We start from the raw sequence: 22,483 nt of genomic DNA, 5'->3' as shown, positions 1-22,483 counted from the left end.
ACATTGTTCTAAGATCAAAATGTGCACTCCACATAAATTTAGATTAAAGACGTGAGAAAATACAATACCAATACAAGTATGAGTGTATACCATTTTGCCCCCTGAGGAATTACAAGTCTCCAAAACATCAGCATTGACGACACGGTTGAACCCAAAAGACATCGGCTATTTTAATTTTAATATTTTGTCATGATACTCTGTTGTTTATTTTATAAAGAAAATGTTACTGTACTATCCATTTTATTATATCGTAACAATGAGAATGGGAAACAATATTATGTGTATATTAACCCTGAATACGAGTGAAGAATAGTAAAAGATTAGAATGGAGTTAGATACCTTATGTAGCTTTGTTACGAAGACCAGTTTTTTTTTCTTTAACTAGCCAAAAATTTTTTATTTATTTTTTTTGAGAAGCTAGGTCTAGTTTCAAACCATCAAAAAGCAATAGGCTTCTTTTCAGAATATACCAACAACCTAATGTCAATTAGGCAAGCACTAACCTACTCAGCTACCCAGTCTGTGCACTATAACTTTATTAATTTTAGAAAATAATAAATTTATTAGATATTGCTCTTAATTATCCAAGTACTAATAAACACTGCCTTTGAAACCCTGTTTTAACCAAGCCAACACTGAATAAAGAAATCAGAAGACATAAGCACATTTATTGACATTGTTTCTCATAGACCGCAAAACAACAATTACTCAGGACAAAACAACAATTACTGCCTCTCTTGGTGGTTTTTCATCAGAAGCATCAGGTTATCCAAGTTACTATACACATCATTGAAGTCACAGTATTGAGGGCTTGTGTCGAAAGAGTTTAGACCTCCACTACGGGTATTTGGGTCAGAGCTGAGATACGAGGGGAAGGAACTACTCCAGTCAGGTGAGCCGTAATCACTCACAGGTTTGTCTGCTGGAGGTGTTCTACCAGTAGCTTCAAACCCTGATCTTGTACTCCCAGGAGAACTAACATGTCGAGGCACAGTGTACTCAGACCCAGAATATGACTTGCCTGGAGACCCAATAGGAGCGAGAGTTGCATTAGGATCCAAAAACGGGTCTGATGTCGCCCGTCTCAAGAGATTCCCATACGCCAACTGATGTGATGAAGCGTCTTCCTTCAGCATCTCCAGTATGTTGCGATACTGATCGTTACAGATGTTTGAAAGTTTCTTCCTGATGGCGTTCAACCTGTCTGGATTCACAGGACCTTGTAGAGCTGACGTGTCAAAGCTTGTGTCCAGTTTGACACTACCCGCGCTGGACATTGAGTGTCCTGCAAGAGATTCACCTGGGAATGATCTTGGGAAATTTGGCTGGTCAAAGTTGGCAGTTTCCCAGTCAAAGCCGGGTCCAAACACATCTGTCGGTGGTGGGAAATCTTCTGGGTATTCTACATAGTCGTCGCCACGTGCTTCTTCTTGGAGCACAGCATCGATACCCATGTTGAAATCCATATCAGTGAAATTGTTGTTAAAGTCATCTTGTGCAAACTCTCCGAAATCTTGAGTAAAACCACTAAAAACAGGACTTTTGTTTTGACCTGGGCTGAAAGGATTTTGAGGAGCCGATCTTTCTGGACTCTTTGGTAAACCAGTTTGGACCCTTTTATCTGGACTGTATGAATTTCTGGAAAGCAATAGTACATGTTTAAATGAAAATTTTAAAAATATTTTAGTGTGGAAAATTACCAACAATCCAAAAACTCTAATCATTGTAGAGATAACTGGGTTTAATCTACAGCTAAAATACATATATTAAAATACTTCACAGAACAGTCAGAGTTTTTATCTATTTAACTACATTTAAAATACTTTCTGGCACCCTTTGTACTATTGGAATAGTTATTTGTAACTAGTGTGCGAAGAGGATTGCGTTACACATCATATTTTTCCTACAGTTACTATAAAGCATATAAATAATTAACACTAAACAACATGTTTTAGGTAAGTTTAATTTCAAGCGTTGAACGAAAATAGAAAGTAAACAGAAAACAACAGGTTAAGTTGTAGTATTAATACTCATTCCAAAGGCTGTGAAACGCTGCATCAGCTGATCGTAGTCGTAGTGACTTTGAGTGTTGTTAACTTATTTTCAAGCGTACACGTATTACGTGTTTTATAAAAACACACTGTTTTGTGTTGTTTGGTTGAAAGACTGGAGTGCGGCAAAGTAAAATGAGTGTGGCAAAAGTAAGTAAATGCAGCAATTAGCTACTTTGCGTGCTATAAACAGTGCAAGGAAGCCTTTCCTGTTTGTCAAATAACTGTAGGGGAAAAAATATTGCACCCAATAATCAGGAGAAAGTAAAACAAATAAATTTAATAAAATATTGTTTATTACAAATAAATACATACAGTTTTTCATCACTGCTATAAAGATATTAACTGATAGCTCCCAGAATGTTTAGCTGAGCATCAAAGGGTGATAATTAAGTTAATAAGCTTGATTGCAGTGGGTCAATAGATGAGTTGAAAAATTGTAAATCACAAAAACCTCTAATTGTAATTATTTAAGAGGCACTTTTTCAAAAATGAATTTTTTTAAGTCAGATAATTTTCTGCATAAACTCGTCGTAATTTATTATTTCCTATCCAAACACAATATTCATCAAAAACCCAAACTAGAAGAACTGCTTGATAAATTAACACCCGGACTAAATTTACAATTTCCCAACACAGAATCCAAAGTAACACTTTGTGTCTTGGCTGTATTGCGGTTTGTTGAAACTATCGTATTTTCATCCTGTTGAAAAACATGGGTGTCGGCAATTGGCTTTTCCAAACTGGTGTCTTTTTTAAGATCGTTAATAATTTCACATAACTGGTCCTTACAAATATCCACCATTTTAAGCCTTAGGGCGTTCAATTTCTCAGGGTTTAGTGGAAATTGAAATACTGACTCGTCAAAGTGAACATTTGTTAGAATGTTATCTTTGTTCAACAAAGAATGTTCTCTATGAAGACTATCTTGGGATGATCTTGGCATTGGTTCTTTCGAATCTGGTTTCAAACTCAAATCACAATCATCAGCTTGTGGTGGGAAAACAGGGCAATCTTCACCATCTCCGACTGTACAGCCCACTTCTTGGAGAATTCGCTGTAACTCAATACCTAAATCTGTCGCTCCTAAATCTATTTGGCTCTCTTCTTGGTTGACCGCAACGACCCTTTCTAGGCCGATGCTGCTTTGTGCAGAGTTACAGTTGCTTAACTCCCTGCAAACACCATTACTTGACTACTTAACAGATTACTGAATAAAACACTAATCTTTCAATCATTGACTTTATTTTTTCATTTTATCACAATGAAGCTAGTCTATAATCAGATAATAGTAGCAATAAAAAGCAAAAGTACTAAACAGTATGAAGATCTTTATTTCAACAAAAAAAGAAAGTTTCATCCTTCATCCAACCACAGATTTCAAATTTAATTGCAACTGTGAAAAAAACCAGGCTTCCATATTTCACTGGCTGCTGGATAAACTGGAGGTATAGCTTTGAGCTTAATGTCAATTTACAAATGTCCGACCAACTTAAAGTATTTTCAGCTATCTATTAGTACATTGTAACTATTTTAAGTTTGATTTTTTTAACCTTGATCAAAGAAATATTAACAAAGTTGAATTGATATACCCCAAGACTTCCTGGAAATTTAAAATCTAGCTACCTATGCACAAAAATGCCCACAAATTTTTTTTATAATATACATAGTGATTGATGTTTATAAAAACATCAACTCCACAAATGAAAATGGAATCAACAAAAGATTAAGACTACCTCTTTGTTGAGTAGAAAAAAGTAATATCTAGACATAAACAATATTCCAAAAAATTTTGGATAACGTTAGAAAATCTATAAAATGATTTTTTTTAGTTAATTTATTGACAAATAAAGGTTTTTGAACTGTATTTAAAAACATTTATCTGAGGTGAAGAATAATAAAAATACACTATGTCACTCTACCTGTCACAATCCGTCCCTTGCTGCAGTATTTGCTGGCGCTTCTCCGAGAACCAAGCCTGCATGTCCCAGTCGTCAGGTAGTGGGAGTGTTGAGCCGGGTGAGCAACTCCTCTGCGCCATGGCAGCACACTCCTCCCTTGTGGGCACCTGAACGCCGGGTATTCCTCCAAACATTAACTCCATTGTGTCAGCTGTATTTGCTGATCTGGAAAACAAACAATGATTATAGTTCTTTAAGAAAATGTTGAGGTTGAAACCCTTATTGTGCTACATTTACTTTAATTTTTTTTCCTAGGACGCTAGGCACGAGCCCGGCATTGTTTTTCACATTACTTCAGGCTAGACCTAGGGGTTACGGCATTATCACTTAGATAAAATCCATTGGTGATTTGGCGGGATTTGAACCCGGGACCCCATCAACCGGAGTCCCGCGCTCTAACCCCTAGACCAGCTCGCTCACCCAACTTCTACTTTTACATTGAGAATTGTGTAATTAATTGTTAAAACAAAAGGGGGTTTGACACTCAAATAACAATTAAGATAGCTAACACATTACTTAAGAAACTAAGGATTTATATTGGCTATATACAAAAAAACTTTTAAATTGTCAAACCTCAAGCAAAACAAAATAAACTACAGTTAGTTGGACTTCTGAAGCTAGAACAAAAATCAAAGCAGGAGAACGTAAATAATCATTGACGAAACAACAGACATATTGACTTACTATATATGGAAAGTAAAAATTGTCAAATGTAATAGCTAAAATTATAGAAACCAAATTTGTAGTAAAATATAGCAAATGTTTCAACTACAGTCTAGACAAATCAATACTATGTTTTCTATTCACTTTTAAAATATTCTAAAATTAATTAATTTCCATTTAAATACTGTGCAACCAGAAAAAAACTCACATATTGGCACACTCTGGACTTTCATTAATCCTGTTTGCAAAAAAGGTATCATTAATAATTTATTAAATGTGAATACAACTAGGCCCATTTATTAATTAACCTAATAAATGTTTAAATTGTGTTGTCTTGTAGACATATATTGTAAATGCTATGATTTATGATTAATTGTACAGAAATACTAGAGAGAATAATGGAAAGCTGAGGGACTTAAGAAAATAAAAATGAAATTTGTATTAACTTCCATTACACCACCATCCTGATGCACCATCGAACAATCAAAGTCTTAGGTTACGGATAGAATTCAAGCCTTCAAGCCAGCACATATACCTTTACATGCCTTTACTTACTGCCTTTACAGTTCTATTCTAGTTTCTTGTGTAACGAGAAAAATGGCTAAGAGATTTTTTTAGTAAGTAATCAAAGATATTTGCAGACTCAGGTTTGGAAGGATAATCAAGAGAGGAAAATATTTGGAAATAAGGAAAAATAAATAAGGAAATGAGGTATTGTGATTGACTAAGAGTAATGTATCTTTAAAACTCAAAGAACAAACATTAAATAATTCTTAGAATAACCCTTCACAATAATTTATGTTGTGTTCTTAAGGATCGTATTTGAAATTTTGTACTGTAGTATATTCTGAATAATGTCAGACAATGATAACACAAGAGAAAATTTAGGGACAGCCCTATCAGCTACTGTATGGTGTAAGAAAGCTACTTTACCATGACTTGACAAATCAGAACCATAAAGGTCATATTTTTGGTACCATACCAACAAGTTTGGAGTGAACTCACTTGAATAGGCAATCAGGTAACTGTAAAATATATTTAAGATGATTCAGTGCATTTGTGTTCACAAGTGACACCGGTAAGTAGGCTAGGTGTGGGTGGACTCTTCCATCGTTGCACTCAACGTTCACTCATCCCGTTACGTGCATAATTAGCGTACTACTAGTTTTACTACCAATATAAGAAATTATATGTACATTTAAAATACCAAACTGCAAATTTTGTGTTCATTATCTAGAATTTCAAAAATGTTAAAGTACATGAATTAGATTAAATTTAAAATTCAAACTGTTTAACTTCAACCTTTGACTATTGATACAACTAGATATTCCATCCCAATGTTAAAATTTTCATCTATTTTTCAATCAAAATCGTCATCTTTGAGCCAGACAGATTGTGTTGATGTCAATTATTAATTTACTGTTGTCAAATACACAAACTTGTATACCAAGTCAAACTGATCAAACCTCTAATTGTGAGCTACAGCAGCTGTTACAACCCATAAACTATCTCAGCAACAAAAAGAGGCAGAATTTTAGACACTAGCCCGTTCTATGACTGGCTCACACAACTAAAACTTTTGTTTTTTTTACAAAAAATCTACAACAGCTGGATCATATAGATGGGATGTCTACTTCAGTAACTAATACTCAATGCTTCAACCAATGCCTTTTGCTGCACAGCAAAATTCTACGTCAAAATTACTAAAGTGAAGGGTTTAACGCTTACGTATTGAGACCACCAACAGATCTCTCAGAATCCTGAGGAAACCTAACTCTACGGTTTTCAACTCTCAAGGGAGGCGTGCATTGTTCCCGGCCAGGAAAAGGGGACGGTCCCGAGGATGAAGGACACAGGTTAGGAGGAGTGTGTTGTAGGTTCGTCTCAGATCTACCATACTGCCATGTCTTTTTTCCTTGAGGCTTGGTAGTACTTGGTGAGTCTGAAATAGGACAAATTTGTGTACGTGATTTGTATTGTCTTTTATTCCCCAGATGGTGCATCATATGTTGTGAAGGTTTGATAGGAGTATCAGCTCTGCTATGAGGTCCAGGTATGGAAGGACTTAGGATGGGACGGGGTTGTCTCCCAACAGCAATTGGTATCTTGGAGTCCCGACTGCCAGGCGGGGCTACAGGCGGAATATGGGGACTTCCCCAGGGACTAGCAGGTATGGGCATGGAAGGAATGTAACTAGGAGTTTCAGTCTGAGGTCTCTCCGGATGGTGGTAACGGGAGACTGATTCTTGTATCTGTTCTGGTGTCCAGAGGGGACCAGGAGAGGAAGGGGTGTAGTGGGGTTGAGTAAGACGATACCCTGAGGAGGAAGGCGAAGGTGAAGTCATCTTGGGCCTCTGGGTGGGGCTGGGCGTCCTGAAGCGCTCCACAGAAGGAGAAATCATAGGTCTCATTGTAGGCGATGCAGACCTCGTACTCCTCGGAGTGGGTGTTCTTTGCTGAATTTCACTTGGAGGAGCTCGTATAGGATCGACATATCCCGCAGGACTCAAAGGGGAGGGTAAGCCCATCTGCTCGTACATGTCTACTAGTGTGTTCACCTTCTCAGCGTAAACCTCTGCCAGCTGGCTAAGTTTGGCAAAATCTTGCTCCAAATCTTTGTTCAATGGCGTTTGTGGTCGAGATTGTGAATGAAGATTGTCAATACTCTCACGACTCATGTTTAAAAGCTTCTTGATGTATTTCCTCATCTCATCGCCGATCCCTCTCTTGTTCACCTGAGACAATAAAGCATTCAGCAGATGTTGCTGTGAAGGAGTCAAGTTTGAAGGAGGGCTCATGTAAGAAGAGTCGGACCTCGGTGAAATGTGTCTTCTCCTTGAGGGTGGAGATGGTGACTTTGACTTTGGTCGTGAGAGAACTTCGCTGACCTTTACAGTAATGTGGACATCTCCAGAAGGATCTCTTTTGACAAGGACTTCTGGTGATTCAGCTCGTAATCTTGTTGAGGACGAGGATGACTTTGCTCTTTTTTTCATCCTCTTGCTACCACCACTATATGCAGACGAGGTGTCTGAAATTGATATCTCAGAAACCACTCTTCGAGATGCTGGAGGAGACATGTTTGACTGACACAAAGCAAGATTTAACGTAGGTGGAGATGACTCGTCAGAAGGAACTTGGTTTGGTTTTTGTTTTTCAGTACCTAGAAAAGAATATTTAGATTGATATTAACATAGTGCACTGCTAAAAAATTACAATATAGCTTATTCTCCTTATGAGAAATTTGCTAATATGTTAAAAGTACAATTCTAAGCATTGTCATCTTGAAAATAAATCTACAAACATCTACCAAACAGAGTTGCTTTATCTAAGCCTAAATAGCATGAATCACTCACAAGTTTGTTATTTTTGTGAATTTATATTTTATGAACCAATACTGCGAAAAGGTTTCTTTTAATATAAGAGTAAACTATCAGGATTGTATCTGTTAAACTGTAATAAGTCACTGGGATTTAGAGTTTATATATAGAGGTTTATACAGGACAATTAAGTCTTAGGACGACTTTATAACTTAAAACGAAAAGAGGGATCACAACCAAATTTGGCTTACTGGTAATAGTAAGCTAATCTTTTGTGTACATGGTGATTAGATGCCACCTATGGGGGACGGCCTATTATATTAAACCTATTTTATATTAACAATCTAGGCTATTGTATTATAACTTTAAGTTAAAAATCTTAAAGGAAAGCATAGGGTGATATGTAGGCTACATCAAATTTGGTTCTTTTGTTGAACTAAAAACAATGCCGCACACCGGACCTTATCCAATCACCATGTACACAAAAAAGTAGTTAACTATTAATGATGTGACAAATTTGGTTGTGATATCGATTTTCATTTTAAAGTTATAAAATTCGCCCTAAGACTTAAATGTCACCCCGTATAGTATTACATACTAGTTTTGGATTTACTTATTTATAATCTAAACTCCAACCTGAGTTTTGAGCTTTGTTTGATTTCAGGCTGTGTGGTAGTTTTTCAAAAGCATCATTCAGTTTCTTCTGCTTTTTTTCGTTTCTTGATTGGATGTCTCGTTCACTGGCAAATACTCTGGACTGAAAAATGTATTTTTAATTAAATTTATATGCTATTAAATTTATATTTATATTTATATATGACTAATTATTTATATGCTTTATAGTGACTGTAGGAAAATATAATGTGTAACACGAGTGAAAAAGGCCTTTGCTGCACTCGAGATCATGGCAGTAAACATTGCTCTCGTGTGCAGCAAAGTGCCACTTTCACCACTAGTTACACAAATAACTATTTACATCCACTATAAGTTGTTACATTTAACTTTTTTTATGAAAAATGTCATATCCTCATATCATATTAACTTTGTGATGGTGTTATCAAAACTAGTTTTACCAATTTCTTGGATTGGGCATCTTAACCTATTGCAAAGCCTAGGCTACACCAAATAGTGTAATATATAAACTACTTTATTATTACCTTTCCTTTGGTTTTGCTGCTTATCACAGACTTTTCTTGAGATAATTTCTTCAAGTTGTTGATAAGCTGTTGAAAATCCTTCTTTAGTTGTTCCTTTTTTAAAGCTTTGGCACTTCTTTCCTCAGCTCGTTTTTTAAGCTCTTCGATGGATTGTTCGATAGGAACTTCAGCAACTGTACTCGATTTAACTTTTTCTGACTGTTCTTCAGTTCTCTAAAAGACATTAAGTACTTAATGTAAGATAAACTAGCAACAGTCAAATATACTATTTAGTAGGCTGACTAACACAGTGATTGGTTATGGAATAATATACAATATTAGATCACAGTAAAACTCATATTGAGCTGAATAAAGGCTACCAGTCAGTAAAACTATTTTCTAGTTGATTTTAAGTTTTACTATGGTTATAGTTCACTCGGGTTTTGGTTTACCAGGGGAGGTTTAAAGGGGTTTTAGTGTATTAAGCTGTTATATAATTTTGTACACAATGATTGTACTTCCAACTTAACTAACATTAAAATGTGACGATTCTGGTGTTTACTTTTTGAGTAAAAATCGTACGGTTCTAAAACAATCAATACACTTGCATTTCCCTAATTTCTTGAACCCAAATAATAACTAATTTATTTGATCGGGGCAATGCCCATTTTTTTTTTTACTTCCCAAGTTTAAACAAATAACTTACAATTATTAATGCTTAAAAACCACAAGTTTTCGATTTTACTGTACACAGTAACAACGAAAGCAACAAAATGCTTTAGAAGTTGCAGCTAACAAAACACTTAGGCCAAACCTAACACAATAACCTATAAGTTCCAAACTTCTCTACCAGATTTCAGGACATGGTAGGTAGGCAACTGTTTTCAGCTGCTTTGTAGAGTTATGCTCCTATCAATGGTTATACGGGAAGAGTTTGTTCTACTCACAATTGTCCTATCAGACTTTTATAGTTTAAAAAATAATAGATTTATAATCAACAATAATCAATCTCACCTTTGGAGACCTTGAGTGGTGTGTAACTCTCACACTGCTCCGCTGATTACTTTCATAAACATTTCCACATCCAAAATATTTTAAGGTTCTGACACTTTGCGGTGAACTAGAGCGCCTTCTATATTTCTTTTTTACAGGATCGTCAAAAACTGGGACTCTGTCACAGCTGAGTCGGGATTCTGAGGAAGAACGTCTCCTAAGAACAAAAAATATTTCTAACTTATGTAGATAAAAAAGTTAATGAACTGAAGGTTTATCTAAGGTTTGTGGTTTATCTAACAGATAATCGTGTATCGTTTTAATTTTGTTTTCCTACTTACATTTTGTTAATTTAATTTTTTGTTAATTTTGTTTTGTTACCTACTTCCTAATACAGCTTGTTGTTACTTGGTTCATTTTATAAATTATATTATGTAAAAATCTCTAGATTCACTAGTTGAATTGGCCAGTTAAAGATGTGTATTGCCTTCTGGTCAAAATCAATTCTTCATTGAACTGAATGGATGTTGAACGTTGAATTGACACCCTGATAACTAAGAAAGCCATTCTATCCACACCATAACCATTACCAGTGCCTCACATTTAACCAAGCCCCCCCCTCCATGTAATTATCATAGCAATGTACAATTAACGTACCGTACCTAGTGTAAATTTCTAAACTTAGAATATGGGCACCAGTACCATATATATTTCTAAAAAAAAAAAAAACAATACAAAGCTGTGAAAAGTAACATGTTTTTTTTTATCTATATAATTAATACGCTACATGAAACTTTGTCGGTTGAACTCCTCCGCCATTTCTTAACAGATTTTATCCATTGACGTCTCATTGAAATGAGCGTGTCGCATAGATTTGCAAACTGGCCTTACATTTTTGAAAAAGTCCCTTGGGCTCTGCCCCGGTGGCTTTGAAAGTTCCCATGTTATCCTTATGAAGAACATAATTGTTTACATTTTGATCAGCTGTATCATTTAAATTGCTGTTATTATTTTTCAATTCAATGAAATGCATTGAGTACATTTATTTACTATTTGAGTTTGTGTAAACATAACCCCCAAGACGGATCGTGTTAGTATGGTTGTAACTTAAACTTGTCCATTTATCGTTGTTTTGTGTAGCTATAATTTGTTTATTTGTTTTAGCGAATTTCCCATATAGGGAATAAGCTATTACCGTAGTACTCATGGTAAGACCTGGACCCGGAACCGATTTTTTTTTTCGTTTTGAGGTCCCTAGAGGCCAAAAACACCATCCGTTCAAATTCATATATATATATATATTTATATATATATATATATATATTTATATATATATGTGTCCGTTAGCGCGATAACTCGAGCAAAAATGATCCGATTTTGATGAAATTTGGTACAAACGTGTAAACCTACGTTTGTTCGAACGAGTTCGCGAACCAGCATGATCGGACCATGGGAACAGGGGTTTATGGGGGCTTTTATGGGGTAAAAATGGGTTTTCCCTATTTTTGACCCAAAAAACATAAAATTTTGAAATTTCTTTCCAAACTATTTTGTAGAGCTTAAAAAAACAAATAATTTAGTATATTGAAGCGTTATAATGCGCCTAATGGTTACGGAGAAAATTCCAAAAAATTGTTAATTTAAAATTCCCATGTTATTCTTATGGAGAATAAGTAAACCGTTGTAGTGTGCTTGTTTATTAACATATTTTGCCCAAATTTGGAAAATGTTTTTATTTCTTACCAACTATTAACATTTTAGGCCTACATAAAAAAAATTTTACCCTCCCTGTTGCAGCAAACCTAAGTATGTGTTAAACTGATTCTATTTAAATAGGGAATAAATGTGATATTTTTAAGGAGACATTTTAGTCTAAATCCAATCAGGCAAATGGAAATTCGCTTAGTCTGCAGGTTTGCTGCGGCGGGGGTATTTTTTTTTTAATGCCTCCGACGTGACGACAACGAAACATAGACAGGAGGCGTAATCGTGATAACGACCGCACTGGACAATCTCAACTATTAGGTTACAAATGCGCCCTAACGCTACCCCAAAATGAAATTAATGACCTGTGTTGCCTGTACAGCGAGGCATTTTGAGAAGGGAAAAACCGGCCGGAATGCTTTAGGTTTATCAATAACGAAGATAAACATGGTCTGAGTTACACACCGGTGATCTTTTAGTTGACTCTTTTAAACTCATTGTAAATATGACTGTTATTCTTTATTAAATAAGTCCTGTAATACTTTGCAATTGCTCGAATTCGAGTAACATGTACACTAGTTTTATTTAAATTATTAATTAATTGTACACACATCAGTACAGTACAATTGTGTAAAGTCAGGTAAAATATCAAAGATTGCATATTGAACTTTTTTTAAATTGCAAAATACTCAGAGAATGTATATTTTTTTGCTTCTTTGTGGCATTTTTGTAATCAAGTAAAATGAAACAGTCCAAATCCATTTACATTTTGTATGTGCCGAGAATTGAGCCCGTTCCTCCTGCATCGAGGTCCAAGACACTACCCACTAGGCTAGCAACACACTCAATTTTAACTCTTAAGTTTTGGGGAAATAGAAAAGGGACATATTGTGGAAGAATAGAGAGAGTTCTTCCAGTATTATACTTACAAATCTGGTGGACTTTGATGACAAAGACAGACTATGTAGTCGCAACTGCAATCTCTAGGAGAAGAAACAACTGATGTGCAATCTGCCGGTTTGGTCTCGGTAACAACAGTTTCAGGCAAGCCCTGTTCCCTAGATTGTACTTTTTCTCCAACCTTTGAAACAGTTTTAAGCACGCTCACACTCTCAACGTTTTTCCGGCTTTGTTCAGGGGCTTTAGAATTGCCGTTGTTTATGTTACTCGGTATGTCTTCCAAAACTCTTCTAACTTGTAGAGTCTCTGTGTTTTGGTGGGAAGTTTTTGGAGGAGAGCTGCAAATTAATACAATTAGCAAATCAGTAGCCTACCAATACCAAAACATTCCAATACCGGTAGTTTATAGATCCTTGAAATGACGCAAAAAAAGTTGAAATATCACTTATTTTGGAGTTACTAATTTGTAAGCCATTAAACTCCAACCTGGATAAACAAAACTGAGAGCAAATACAAATGGAAATGATCACTAACCTTCAAGCACTAACAAATAACATTTAGCCTACATTGCATACTACCTTTGACTATTAACACAATAATAGTCAATGATACTAAATTTTAAATTAATACTTAACCTAATAATAGTTACTGAAGAATGATTTTACAAACCTGTGGACAAAAGAGGTGTGGTTCGTTTACAACTTAAATGATTTTAAAATAATGAATGTCGAGATTTATGTGTTGTAGAAGGTACTTTAATAAGTGGAAGCTGTTAAAAAATTTTGGTTTTTAAATGTACAAACTAAAATTTTGAAAGTGTTTTTATTGAATATTGATTGAGAGGTAATGCCAAAATGAAAAGGTGATTTGAATAATGAATTAAACTTATAATGTTTGTGGACTGGTCAGCTGATATAAATATGTGAATGGAACAGTACAGGAAAAGTAATCAAAGTTTAAGCTAAAATGTAGTCAGTAATACTATTTAACTTTTTGGGATGGATATTTATGTGTCTAAATCTTTTTTTTTTCTAAAACATACAAACTTACTATTTACAAAATCTTTCCTTTATGCCTATATTTTTATTAAATTTAAATGTTCATTTGTTTTCCAGTAATTTGAATAGTTCTGCATTCACTCCAAGCAAAACTAACACCAAAGATTACATATGCTACGCAAAATAGATATTGCACCTTACGGCAATTTTGTGCCAAGTCGTTTTTGGATGGGGCCACCTTCACGTAGTTGGGTGGTCCCTCAACAGAGGCGCTGTGTCAAGTCTCGATCTGCATTACCATTCAAGTTCGGGTAAGTTCGGTAATGTTCGCGTGCTCGGGATTAACTTGCCTGTACGCAACGAGCTCGCCGACCCGTCGTCATCGTATCTCCAGTTTGAAAGCGCACAGCTGTCATTAATGTACCATAACTTTATTTTTTTACAAAAATGGCAGTTATTTACTTCAAAATTAAAGTGACCATGTAACAAAGAGCTAAAGGATACTAAAGGTTAACTGATATAAACGTGAATTAATAAAAATCTTCAAAATTGCAGTCACAGTGATAGGCTATAATAAGCTTACAATGTTATACTAGTTTCTCTACATTGAATTTTAACGTACATTTAGAGAACCCTTAACAATTTAGAAATTTATATTTCTTACAAGTTTTAATAATTAGTGACTGTTTGTAAGTTTTTTTTGTAAGACTTTTCTCACTTTTTTGTTTTCGGAATTTTTATACACAAAGTTCGCTTCCGGATTTCTAGACTCAATATCTTGCTACTAACTCACGATGAGGAATGTATGGTTAGTCAACTACTACCTAACCATTCACTGACTACTTGACTTTTAAACATAGTTTGTAGGAAGAACATTTATCTACACAGATCGGCATTTGTTTTCAAACTACGTATTATCTCGGCACATTATTGGTGTTTTGTAAGTGCCGTTTGCAACTGAGCTTTGAAGAAAATGTAGAGCTTAAGATATAAAATATAGATTTTAGATTTGGATTTTTTTATATAACAAATCTTTCAACTAACGACTATATAAAATAAATTTAAGAACACATTGTCTTAACAACAGCAGAACCTTAGTTGTACATAAATTAATAAATTAAAGAGGTTATCTTTACCACGTAAAAACGATATTTAGGTTGGAAATTGGAGGTCAGTCACACTCTCGCAATCACACGAAAGTGAACTGACCCGATTGACCCGACATCCCAATTTTGTATGGCCTGTTTTAAACATTATTTTAAACAATAGGTCGAATACTTTGTACCGGAAGCCTGTAACTACATTTTACAACAGGGATTTCGTTTGCATTCCCAGTATAGCTATTCATGGTAAGTTCTTGAATCAACATGAAGGCATTGTAGGCCTATATGGCGTGTAGCCAGGTTTGGATTGGAGTGCCCTGGATCAGAAATTGCCTAATCACATCCCTCTCCAAAATTGAACCCCATATATATATAGCCTAGGATACTTTATTTCTCTCTTAGTCTTCGTTGTTAAACACTTAAACCACAAGTTCAACGTACGTCTATTTTCAATTGACAATAAATTACAAATTATTGCATAATAGTATGATGAAGGTAGTTAATAATATATTCCGGAACTCTATCATAACCGTTTTAGGCAGACTCTAAAGATAATGAGACATTGACAGTAGAAATAGTGGTGAATTTATCGCTATGTGATGAAGGGGCTGCCGCGAGACGGTGGTGATCGGTGATCGTCTGTAGAGGCAGTAATGAGTGCAGTCTGCTGAGTGACAACTGGTGTACATTGATAGTTTGTTAGTACATAACTAGTCTTGTTGGTACAGCTTCCTTTTTACTTCTCATATTATTTATAAAGCAGTTAGGTTCAAAATGCAGTTCACACACTATAATCTTGAATGTAAAGCAGTGTCGGGAAGGCCTTTCCGTTTTTTGATTGCCGTGTTTGCCATTTATAACATACACTCGTCTTAATACCTGGTGTTGTTCATGAAAATATCTACATCATAATACGATTTTAATTCACTACACATAGGCCTAATAATAACACTTCTTCACTCTTGCTAATCCATCTTCTAATAAGCCTCGTGTTACAAATCAAGCAAACAACCACAAAATAAAGGTTAACCATAACAATAAACAACAACAAAAAATACGTAAATAACAGCTGGTCATGTCGGCAATGAAGTCTTAGGTTGTGAAGACATTCGCTAGGCTTCGCATGTAAATTGATATCACAGAAATGGCTTGGCTGCATTATCTATTTTGCGTAGCATATGTAATCTTTGCTAACACACATAAACATACAGAAACTCTTCTTTACAATATAGATATGGGTAACTTACATTGAATCATCTTTTTTAGAATTTTTTGGTAATGAAGAAATAAAAAATGCTCTTAAATTTTCCTTGTTTCGAATAACTTTCTTTTGTTTGACTGGAGCTTCACGTGTTTGTTTTTGTATTGTTTTGTCCTCGATTTGTTTTTTTATTGCTTTGGTTCCTCTCTTTGCTGCTTGTTCAACTATTCTATCCAATTGCGTTTGCTTTTCCAAATTTATATCAGGCTGAAACAAACAAAAATAGTACTTGCCAAGAGTTTATATAGCATCAAGATTGTTTTGATACGAGGGATGTCTGAAAATAAGGTCCAACAAGCTCCTGTTGTGAATGTGTTATCTAGTTCAAATCTAACACTAGCATTGTGTATCTAAACTTCCTTCACTAATACAAATAGTTCCTTCCGAGCCGGTTCTTACATCAATATGACACAAAGTATCGTAGAAGCAATTTTCGATGTCAGAAAAAAAATCTACGCCTCCGCTGAATATAAATTGCACTGTTTTATTCAATTGTTGTTGTTTTATCTGGTTGGTCCCTATTGAAATCAGTACCCAGACAACAAATATATGTGGAGAAAATTGTATTTTATATTTTAAATGTGCTTAAGAAATTGAGGGGATCCCTAGGAGAAGAGAGGCCAAATTCTTTTGCCAAAAAGAAAAATCTAGGTCATCCAAAGACATAAATTAGTGTCTTTGGTCAGTGACAAAAGTTAAGGAAATCTTACTTGCAAATCAAATAAATCAGTAGGATCTATCTATCTATCTATCTATATATATAATACGTGAAGCCCTTTTTTGTTAACGCAACTCCTCCCTTATTTGTTGACCAATTTTAACGTTTAAGGTGTCAAAAGATTCGTCTCAATATGTAGTTTTGCAGTAAGGTTTTAGAATTTTAAAATTCCTCCTCTTAAGGCCGTGAGACCCTCTCAAAGGTTGGGGTTTTCCCATAAGAAATACATAGAACGAATTTAAAAACATAAACACAGCTGTTATAAAAAGAAACTCATTAGCTTTTTGGGGGTAAATATTGATGTTTGTAATATTCAGTAGGTTATGACCAAGTTAAACAGTTAATCAGTTTTGTTGGAAGAACAGAAAATGCCTCAAGTTCAAAGAAGAAATATTAAAAACAGGAGGAGGAGACAATTAATAATAAGATATCTTTATTGGTATGAGGAGAGTAGAAAAAAGAGAGGTGTGGTCTAACAGATACCCATCCAGATACACATTCACTTTGTGAGAAGAGTAATATTTGCCAGTTCTATGCAACTTACTTTGGAAGTGAAAAAATATACGAAGCACATAGTGTTGTCATGGGTAAGGTAAACTTGCCTTATGTCAGATCAAATGAATGCATGCAAGAAATGTTTACTTCTGACACTGATAGATCAATATATTTAAAAACATTTAGTATAAACTATATTAATGCCTTGACTATGATGAGTTAAAGTAGTAAGATTATACAAAATCTTGACGGACCTTATGTTTTTATTGTAAACTTTTGTATTACTCGCTCTACTTCAATTGAGAAAAAACGCAAATCGATTGTTTACTTCTAGGTTATGTTGCCAGTTCCTCGAGCAAACTTATACAAAGTTTTTTTGACTGAATTCACCAAAAAAATGTTCAGACATTTCAAGTCAAAAATAAGAAGTTTCAAAAACTCATTTACTAGGCTAACTTATTGAAAGTTATAGTGGCAATATAAGTAGACAATTAATAATAAGATATCTTTATGCGTATGAGGAGAGTAGAAAAATAGAGGTGTGGTCTAACAGATACCCATCCAGATACACATTCACTTGGTGAGAAGAGTAATATTTGCCAGTTCTGCTATGCAACTTACTTTGGAAGTGAAAAAATATACGAAGCACATAGTGTTGTCATGGGTAAAGTAAACTTGCCTAATGTCAGATCAAATGAATGCATGCAAGAAATGTTTACTTCTGACACTGATAGATCAATATATTTAAAAACATTTAGTATAAACTATATTAATGCCTTGACTATGATGAGTTAAAGTAGTAAGATTATACAAAATCTTGACGGACCTTATGTTTTTATTGTAAACTTTTGTATTACTCGCTCTACTTCAATTGAGAAAAAACGCAAATCGATTGTTTACTTCTAGGTTATGTTGCCAGTTCCTCGAGCAAACTTATACAAAGTTTTTTTGACTGAATTCACCAAAAAACTGTTCAGACATTTCAAGTCAAAAATAAGAAGTTTCAAAAACTCATTTACTATTGAAAGTTATAGTGGCAATATAAGTGACCAAACTTAAGTGAAGGAATTAGTGTTTATGTATTCAACGATCGAGTAGTTACGGTCAAGTTTGTTTTTATGATTCAGGGGAGGCAAATAATATATGCTGTTCAAAAAGAGAAAATGAAAATTGATATCCAAATCTTTTAGCTACAAGAGTTATCCAATCTATTTCGACAAATGAATCCATACTTTCAAAACTTTGGGGCAGGTATTAAGAGAAACTCCACTGATCAGAACAACGTGAGAATGTTCTTGTGCGGGACATAATACTGTGACTGACAGACAACACGTTAAAATACGTTAACCAACTTTCAATGGTGTTTGCTGCTTTAGCCTATTCAAAGCAGATTATGGCTGTCCAGTTGGTAACCCAGATTTTGTGGGTAAAAAATGGAGCACATGAAATGGTTGATATCAGCCCACTTTTCATGATTCTGTACGGAGAAAATTTGTTTGATTAGGGGATGTCTCAAATCAAAGAAATAAAATGACCCAACTTAAATTACTTAACACAATTTAACAGTAAGGTAACGGTTTTCTTCAATTCTCAATGCTGGAAAAACTTTGTTGCAACATGTTAACTTGAATTGAAGCAGATCGTTTAGCATTCATTAGAAGTTATCAGTTAAAACTGAGAGCAGAAATAATGTAAGTGAGCTTTGACGACGCAAATAGAGATATTTAAAATTAGTTTCTAACAAGTGTTTAAACAACTCTAAGATGTAACTAGAATTACTCGAATTTGAGCATAACGTTTTCCTCGGCGTTATGTTTCATACTATGCGGCTCATTGAGCCGCACGGGTTTTCTAGTATACAAGAATATACAAGAATGTGTATGTCATGTGTACTCTAATTCTAAAAAAGTTGAATCTTTGGATATTGATTGAATGTCACAACAGTTTTGTTTAATGTTTGTTTTCAAACTTAATACAATAATGCCAAATTAACTTTTACTTACTTGCTTAGAGGCTTCTTTATGGCCATTGCCAATGGACTGGAGACATTTATCATACAGTTCTTTCAAATGGCGCAGTTCTTTTAAGTGTTCTTCCTGTTTTAATTTGTTTTCTGCTTCTAAATACTTAGTTTTTTGTTTAATAATCTCTCCTCTGATTCTTCCTCTAAGCTGATCTGCAAATTCTTTGGACTGCTGTCTTACCTAAAAGTGTTATAATACTATAGGATGCAGAGCAAATAAATACTCTGGAGTATCAAACACATAAGAATTGCCTTGCCTTAGATTCCAAACACAGACCCACCTTGTAGATTGTAAATGTATTATCCTAACTTAAAAGCATTGTATATTTCTCGGTTTGTAATTTTCCTAGTTAGGCTACTTGTATTAAATTTGCTACCTCGATCCATGTTACCCTTAGATATCATAGGATGTGATGTCATATAAAACTGTCCGATCCTTTATTTAAATCTATTTCCAGATGCGACAATGGCGACGATTAGTGACAACCTTTAGCGTGGATAAAGAAAGTGCGTTTTATGGCACGGTACTATTGTTTTGATACGGTGCTACATGAGACTGGACAGCAATTTTTTCTGGGAAATTGTTGACATCAGAAGACACTATAATGAGTGTCATCGGAAAATGTTGGGCCATTTGACAGTTCGGAGGAGACATGGACTACATACGTATCGGTACATTTTGAACTATATAGTGAAATGTAATTGCGGACAAAAAAAAAATAGGTAAGTTTGTGCTTCTTTAAAAGTGCTTGGAGTGAAATTGTACAATCTGCTTAAGGACTTAATAAAACCTGAAAAACCGTCGGAGAAATTGTTAAAGGACGTTGTGCAACTTTACAGGGTCATCTTCATCAAAAACTTTCGTTTATCACAGTGAGGTATAGATTCAGCAAGTGGGACCAACTGGAACACGAGACTATTTCGGAATATATATCGTTCATTCAAACCATTTATAAAAACATTGTCAATTTGATCAATTGATTTCAGGGACCGATAGATGAACAGTATTCGTAATTATTCAATTAAGAAGGGACTACGGCGGAGGACAACCTAACGTTTACCAAGGTGGAGCAGCTGGCAATAGCTACAAACAGCAGAGGAGGACACAGCTTCTCTGGCGTACCAGGGCAGCACCAGCACGGCGACGGCGATGAGGCTTCACCGATTCTCTTCAGCGCAATGACCTCAACGCAGCAAAGCATCAAATGCATCATGTGCAGTTTCTACAGTTGTGCAATCTTGAGAATGTTATTGTTGTGGAAAAAAGAGCCATTTAACACACCAGTGCTATTTTTGTGGAAAAATGTAATTTGGTGAAAGCCTGTAGGCTAAGTCCAAGAAAAGGGGTAAGTCCCATCATTCTACCTCTAAGAATAGTTTTACAAATGCCAAGGTTGATTATACAAAAAAAAAAGCACTGGGTAACAGACACCGTCAACATTAACAATAGTAAGTTATGTGGTAGTAGGCCAAGATGAATATACAAATAAAGATAAAATTTTATATGATGAGGTAACTTACATACCACATTTCTAATATTTCAAACTGACAGTGAACAATGTAAATAAGGGTATGGTCAACAAAATTGAACCTATTAAAATTTATTTATTTATTTATTGCTCTTTACAATTTTTACATTGTGTAGCATTTTTACATTGTGTGATTCTAATATTTATAATTACATAGAGATTATTTTATAAAATTACACTTTAAATTAAATTTAACTTTAAACAAATAAATCAATACAAATAAACCAATCAAAATATACTTGCATGTAGAAGGTAAACAAGAATTTGAATTCAGGTGCTTGTGTTTAGGAACAATTTTGCAATAGGCCTAAGTACTTAAGTGATGTAAAAATAAACGTCACTGCTCTAGTTCTTAGTTCATTATCATGAAAAATCTAACCTGTCAGTAAAATCAATGTTAAAATAAATTACAAATCAGTCAAAATATACCTAACATTATAGCCTATGTAATAAACAATGGTGCTAATCCTCTAATGTAATGGGTCTTAGTTGGATAAAAGATCTCCAAGTTGTTGTTTGTATCCCCAACAAAGTAAACAGAGTAATGTCGATTTCAGATGAAGAGACTCTAGACTGTGTGTCTAGACCAACACCATGAACCCGCAGCCGTGCCGAAATCATAGAGTATGGTCATACAGTTTTATTTGTTTTTGTTTGTAAAAATGTTTGTTTGTGTTTGTTGTTGTTTATTCGTCTCATAACTTATGTGTGATTTGAATACTTTATGACAACCTCCTGGGAATGACAACCACGTCTAAGTTTAACAATGACACCTTAACTGTGTCAAAACCGGTACGTTCCAAGGATTACATTGGCAACGCTGGAATTTAATCTCTAGATTAGTAGCCTAATTGTTAAGTAATTAATCAGGAAGACAATGCCTCAAAAATAAAAATAAACAATAATATTGCATACTGAATAATTGATAGGCCCAGTGCTCGATTTGCTTGGGAACGCGGTGGAACTGGGTTGCAATACCTCTTTCAGAAAAATAAAAATATTGTCATATAAGTAAATAGGTACTCCCTAAGTAATCCTATTAAATTGGTTAGGCCTACAGTTCCGGTACCTCATTTTTTTACAAATCAAGCACTGGATAGACATATGATGGTAGGCTATAGCTTAGAATAGATTCATTAAAACACCACTTAAGTTAACCTATTATTTAATTTAGTTCTAGCCCATGTATTAAAGTTAGCCTCATTTGGTAGGCTATGTAGACTTGGGCAATAGATTTTTGTAAAAGGCATGTAATTAATTAATGCTATTAACATAGGCTTACCTGCAGCAGTCGTAGTTTCTTTCTTCTTTCGAATTCTTTTTTCCTTTCTAGTTCTAAGTTCATACCTGCATTTGAGCATTTTTCAAAACATGACATGATTAATTCAGTTGGTCTCTTGGAAAAACAATTGCTTGGTCACTTAGGCCAAGGACTAAGGAAGGAACAATAAATTTAAATATAAAAAGTAATTACGATCTTGGCTCATTATTTCTATCGAAGAAATTCTCACTCGACCGGTTAAAGCAATTTGAAAGAAAATCTTATAGGTTAGATATATTAGTTTGACGTTTGTAAGGTTTGTTTGCTATAGGTTATTTTGTTTTGTTTTGTTTTAATTTCCCCCCAT

At 34.6% G+C, this 22,483-nt stretch overlaps 1 protein-coding gene across 4 annotated transcripts; it reads right to left on the bottom strand.

Moving 5' to 3' along the window:
- Positions 1-648: 648 nt before the first annotated feature.
- LOC128991441 (serine/arginine repetitive matrix protein 1-like) lies at positions 649-22,483 on the bottom strand. 4 transcript variants are annotated; one of them, XM_054414314.1, is made up of 11 exons: positions 22,138-22,479; positions 19,307-19,507; positions 16,077-16,297; positions 12,758-13,066; positions 10,146-10,341; positions 9,153-9,365; positions 8,632-8,752; positions 6,404-7,838; positions 4,884-4,913; positions 3,974-4,177; positions 649-1,638 (listed from the first exon to the last, which is right to left on the bottom strand). In XM_054414314.1, the coding sequence occupies exons 1-11, from the start codon at positions 22,231-22,233 to the stop codon at positions 726-728; spliced, it is 3,939 nt and encodes a 1,312-aa protein (XP_054270289.1). In that variant the 5' UTR covers positions 22,234-22,479; the 3' UTR covers positions 649-725. The 4 variants fall into 4 exon arrangements, with proteins under 4 accessions (XP_054270289.1, XP_054270290.1, XP_054270292.1 ...); XM_054414316.1 differs by lacking the exon at positions 649-1,638 and adding an exon at positions 2,330-3,226 and having other exon boundaries at positions 22,138-22,483; XM_054414315.1 differs by lacking the exon at positions 4,884-4,913.

Source organism: Macrosteles quadrilineatus, unplaced genomic scaffold (assembly GCF_028750875.1).
Source record: "Macrosteles quadrilineatus isolate MER2022 unplaced genomic scaffold, UCM_ALF_1.0 Scaffold_4__1_contigs__length_99947679, whole genome shotgun sequence".
Taxonomy (NCBI): Eukaryota; Metazoa; Arthropoda; class Insecta; order Hemiptera; family Cicadellidae; genus Macrosteles; species Macrosteles quadrilineatus.
The sequence above is the reverse complement of the archived record's forward strand: the minus strand, read 5'-3'. Positions and strand labels throughout refer to the sequence as shown.